We start from the raw sequence: 5,799 nt of genomic DNA on the forward strand, positions 1-5,799 counted from the left end.
CTACCACTACCACCAATATGTATGAACGAATAATTGCAATTCTTTATATATAAAAATATATTAAATATTTACTCTCTATGTGAGTATATGCGTGTTACCGCGAGATTTTGAAACTATTTTTTTAATTTGTATTAGAGCATGGATCTAGCTTAATTGACGTTTCATTTGTTGATAAATTCCAAAAAGTTGTGGGGTGGGATGATGCTCTTGTAACATTCTGGAAATAAGTTCGTCTTAATTTATAAATTTTAAGCTAAATTTAGTTTTTAAAATGTCTGCGCAAAATTCTCATGGAAACAACTCCAAAAATGTCTTCCGTCGTATAAGCGGTAATATAGGTACAGGTGGAGTGTGTGATGATTCACTTTTTTCTCCAGGAATTCTTGATGATAAACAAATGTTGTTGGACAGCAAAACTTTAAACTTCCAGACTTCAGTTGATTCAACTCACGAATTGTTTTCAGACGACGAGAAGAATACAAAATTTTATTTAAATAATAATCACTACAATAACAACGTTCCAGGATTTGGGTTAGCATCAGATGATGAATTTCAGAACAGTGATGATAACCATTCCTCTTCGAATAAATTTATATCAGATGAAAAATTTGATAAATCAGCATTAGAATCAGCGGGGTTATTAGATCTTGATGGACTTTCTCTTGATGAAGATTCTGATTGGTTAGTTGATTAATATTTAATCAAGTTTTAAATGTCTTTTTTTATAATTTTATTAAAAATTAAATATATAATAATAATAATTGGTTAAGTTTTGGCCATTTAACAAACAGAATTCAATAGTAATTTATGTGAATTATCGGTTTATAAATTATGGTTAGTTATTTAATAAGTAATCTGAATGTAGCATTTTTTGTGATAAGAAGGATATGGAAAAAAATATAGCAAGCATTGGGGGGAAGCCTGTTAATAACAATTCATCATTCATCCAATTAAGCTTTGGAATTTTGCTGAAGTTAGAAGAGTTAATACTTTTGCTTGAATTTGCTGCTAAATTACAGAGATGTCAATTTGATGCACTGACACTTATGATTAGTTTTATTTACCGATTCAAACTGTTATTTATTAGGCTAACAAAACAAAAAAATGGAATGGTAACCCACTCAAACACTCTAAACTGGCTGATGAAAGATGATTTGGATAGCAAGCCTCTACATTCAGTGAAGGACAACAAATTTGCATCCTTGAATCGATCATCAAGTATGCTTTGTACATTACTTTTATATGCGGCTCTTCTACTGCAGTTAAATAATTTGTCATATTCTTCCATTATATAAAGCTCATTGATATCACTATTAATAGGTTTTACTTTGGTCATTAATACTTGTGCTGAGATTTGTGTAAAGGTTCATATGAAATAGGATTATGATGCAAAAATGATTGTTGGGTTTGTTAGATGGTATCATGTACAAGATGTGTGATATCTGAGCATGGTTGTTTAAATGGTAATAAACCAGATGACATTGATTTTCATCAGAAAAGTGACATTAATACATGTTGTACTGTGGACTTGCATTCTCATTGGAAATGAAAATGGTTGCAAAGACAACAACAATTTTAGGTGCTGGCAGGAATGCTTATTTGCAATCATCTTTTTATTACTTTGAGACAATTCAGTGAAGAGAGAGTCAACAAATTGTTGTCTCAAAAAAGCATTATATTGTAAATCCATTGTAAAATAAATATTACTAATAGTAATTTTTGTTTATGCAGTTTTAGCACATTTCATTTACAACCCAGTAGTTTTGTTAATTTTTTATTTTGAAAATGTAGTTACTGTATATATATTTTAGTTATTATGTTGGACACACTTAAAATATTAATTCAAATATTAATTTCTTTTCTCATATAGAATAAACTTTGTATTGCTGTTTAAGGCGCAAGCTTGTTGGATACTTAAAATGATACTGTATATTTATTACGTATAGTGTTATAATTTAATTGTTCAAAAACAAATTTTAACACTTTGAAGCTCATGTTATTTATCTTGCCAGTTTTTTCATTACTGTTTTTTTGTTCCATTTTTCCAGTTTTAGAAAACGAAATTTCTGAAATTTTGTAAGTCTAGACTCAGAAATATTTATTTCAGCCACACTGTACAAGTCAGCAACACCGAAACGAAATGATGGGGCCAAACTGGACTCTTCCACAGATTATGGTACTGTCACCCAAATTATTGGAGTTCCACCTTTGTCAACATCCAATAAAGATTTGTCCACAGTTGGTAGGGATTTATCAGTTGCAAAGCTTCAGAACAGTGGCATGCAGCAACGTGCTGTGGACATGGCACTACCACACACAACCAACGCTGAATTCACAAAGATGAATTCAACTAACTCAACTTCAAATGGTAACCTGCTGTATGGGTCGGGATATATTTTGGCTGATGTCAATGACGTTCAAAATGTTGCCAAACTGCAAGAACAGAGTTTGTTTATATGTTCAAAATTATGTTTTCAATCAATAAATCAATCAGTCAATTGGCAAAACTGGAGATCCATTCAGGGTGTTAGATGAGATGTGTATCCATCCCTCATCCTAATCCTGGCCCAAAACTTTTTATATCGTCGCTGTGGGATTGTATTTTAATGAAATGGTGAAATAATTGGTTGTGATTGTTGTTTTAAAAAACTGTTGCAAATGTCACAAACACGGATGGATCTAAGGTTTTTTAAGCCAATCAATCAATATATAAAATATCTTCTTCATCGTATACAAAATTGACATTTGTTGAGTTTTTCGAAAACCTGTGTGTGTTTATAATATGATTAATATTGGAACAATTAGGAAAAATTTTGATGAAATAATTTTGAAAATTATGGCTAGTGAAATTAATAGTGAAGTGGCTATAGAAATCAATGATAACATAGTTAAAAATGTTGTCTTCAATTGATCTGAGTTTCTGGTGACACAAATGCCTGAATTAAATTTTTATTATAACTCTAAAATGAAAAAATATTGCATTTCAAAATGTCATAATGGTATGGAGACTTTGTTCAATAATATCTTAAATTAATTTTTGTATTCAATAATTTCACATTAGGTCTCCGGATGTCTTTCAGTACTCCGTTGGTGAACAGTGGAATGGGTTGGTAATTTTTATGCAATTTATTTTGGTTAGTATGAAGTTATAACATTTATTCAACTTAATTTTCATCTCTGTATGTTTTCAGAAATGGCTTTGAATAAATCTTCTGGGAATGTTAACAATGAAGTTATTAATTCAGGTACATTCATGTTTTGCATCAGTAAATAATGAATGATGAATAAAGAAAAACTTGTTGCACAACTAGGTAACCAAGGAGGTAGGCAGATGACAGTTGCCAAACTTAAGCAGCCGAGCAAGTTGGCATCAACATCTTCAGGACATCTAAGCACAAATGCCCGAAAGGGTTCGCTCCTAATTTTTCTACAGTTTTCTACCACATTTCATTAAATTTGAATGTTAATATGTGATGATATTGAAGGAGAGAAATGCATTTGTTCTCTATCTTCTTAACGTTTGAGTGAGCGCTTGATGCATATTAGAAAGTTATGTAAAGGAATTTAAAGTTTATTCTGAATTTTTTAAAAATTGATGTAATAAAAATTTGCAGAAGCATTCACCGTCTCGAGGCCATCGCAGCAGCAGTCATCGACAAACAAATCAATGCTGAAAAAATCAACTGGATTCAATAAACCTGACATGTCCGATTACCAGAGTGTACCAAATGTTTCACACAACATTAATCAACACACTACAAGAAGACTAGCTGGTAAGTTGTTTTTGTAATTAGAAAATTTTCCTGTCGATATTTTTAAAAATTAATCTAGCTCACCAGACTGAACTCTTGCTTATAAAATTTTATTGATTAGCATGCATGATGTTGAATGGAAGAATTCAATGACTCACTTGCTGAGTGAAAACAACATAAATGAAAATATTTTGTTAACCAAGGTGTGGTTGTTATTTTTAGCCAACCCATCTAATGGTGACAGTCATCAGCAAAGCTTACCCAACATAAATCGAAACCAGTCGATGAGTCTTGCAAAATCAAATCAAGGCTCGAGGTTGTTGAACGTGAATGTAAAAAATAACACTCGACCGTCATCGTTGCACATACAATCAGGGCCACCAGTGAGAACTACCTCGCAGCCAATTGTTACTTCTCATATGATGAAACCAGTCCAAAAACCAATGAATACCAGAACAGTTTGTTTTGCATTCCACGATTTTTTGACAATTTATTTAAATCTTTTAATAATTTTTAAAATTATTCCTGTACTTTTACAAGTCGTTTTATTGTTATAATAAATAAATCAGCCCAGTTCTCAAGTAATGAATCGGGGGGGTCTCTCGGTCGCCCCACCACAAACGAAGAACATGACAGCAGCATTATCGAGACCTACAAGAACTGGCATCAATAATGTTTCCACCATAGGTTGTCACTATATGCATTTATTCTAATTATGTAATGTGTGACCTATATCTAACTGACTCGCTATTTCATTTGCATCATGAACAGGTGGACGCCCATCACTGGCTGCTGCCAGACAACCAACCAGCCAAGCCAGGTCTGCTGCACCTACAAGACAGCTACCGAATCCATCGCAAGGAAAAGCAACATCAGTGATTGGAGTAACAGGAGGTCGTATTAGCAACATTGGATTGAACAATTCCAGGCTCCCGGCTAGCCGACCAACAACAAATTCAAGCGGCATTAATAAGCCTATCACATTGAGTGGCATAACGTCAAAGACATCTACATTTTCGGCTACTGCTGGAAGACAAATAAGTAATTCTAACATTTCTAGAAGTGCTCCTAAAAATAGTTCTCTGGCTACTAATACATCAAGGTTGAATTCTACTCTGAAGAGCAGCACCATGCGAACAAATACCTCAACCACAATTCCTCCTAGGGGCAGTAAGGTAGTTGCACCATCCAGCATTAGGTCTACCAACCAACAACCGCCAGTTAATAAAATGATAAAAACGGTTTCTAATTTGAGGTCTAACACTCCAATGAGTCCACTCTTGAAAAAGTCCAACCTGCCAATGAATGGAGCATCGCCTATGAAGCCATCTCCTGTTGCAACAGTTAACTCAAATGCAAGATTAGGTGGGAGACCAATTAGAAAGTTCGTATTCAGCAGTTCTTGATTATATGTAAAAATACTACCAGTATAAAAAATACCACTAGATTTTGATGTATTTTCAATTATTTTTAATGATTCTACTAATTAAAAACACGCTCCAAAGTATTTCTGGTCAATTCTTAAATATAAGTTTTATAATTGGTTATTAGTTTTGTCGTAATTCTTTAACCTTAAAATGAATAATTTATGTATTTTTTTGTTTTATTAAACTCAACAGCGTGGATTATGATAACACGTCGTCTCCACGCCACGGAGTTAATGAAGATTGGAAAGAAGGATGTTTTTAAGTGTAATTTTTATTTTATATTATCTGCACACAACGTGCCTTAAAATTTTCCTCCCATCGATGGGTGCGTATGTTTAAAACAGAGAGTAGGCAAACATTTTACTGAGGTCTATGTATATAAATATTTTAATATAAATGAAACTATTTAAATATAACTATCTTTTTATAATGATTTTAAGAAGTTAAAGTTGCAATTATTTCGAAGTTGCTTATTTGTAGACTTGTTCATATTTATTCGAAAAAATTTTTTCTCGCAAAAACATTCGAGTGAACTCAAATGTTGACAAGAGTTCAGTGGCAAAGGAAAGTATTGAAATGGCAAAATTTTAATAACATTTGCACATTCGCTTTGAAAACTT

The 5,799-nt window shown here is 32.6% G+C and overlaps 1 protein-coding gene across 1 annotated transcript; it reads left to right on the top strand.

The window, feature by feature from the left end:
* Positions 1-271: 271 nt before the first annotated feature.
* On the top strand, positions 272-5,158 carry HELRODRAFT_168017 (hypothetical protein; the record flags this gene model as incomplete). The annotated part of the gene is made up of 10 exons (XM_009013718.1): positions 272-681; positions 1,088-1,218; positions 2,108-2,446; positions 3,062-3,106; positions 3,192-3,245; positions 3,312-3,410; positions 3,615-3,773; positions 3,975-4,068; positions 4,128-4,210; positions 4,524-5,158. The coding sequence occupies 10 exons, from the start codon at positions 272-274 to the stop codon at positions 5,156-5,158; spliced, it is 2,049 nt and encodes a 682-aa protein (XP_009011966.1).
* Positions 5,159-5,799: the final 641 nt, after the last annotated feature.

Source organism: Helobdella robusta (genome assembly GCF_000326865.2).
Source record: "Helobdella robusta unplaced genomic scaffold HELROscaffold_12, whole genome shotgun sequence".
NCBI lineage: Eukaryota > Metazoa > Annelida > Clitellata > Rhynchobdellida > Glossiphoniidae > Helobdella > Helobdella robusta.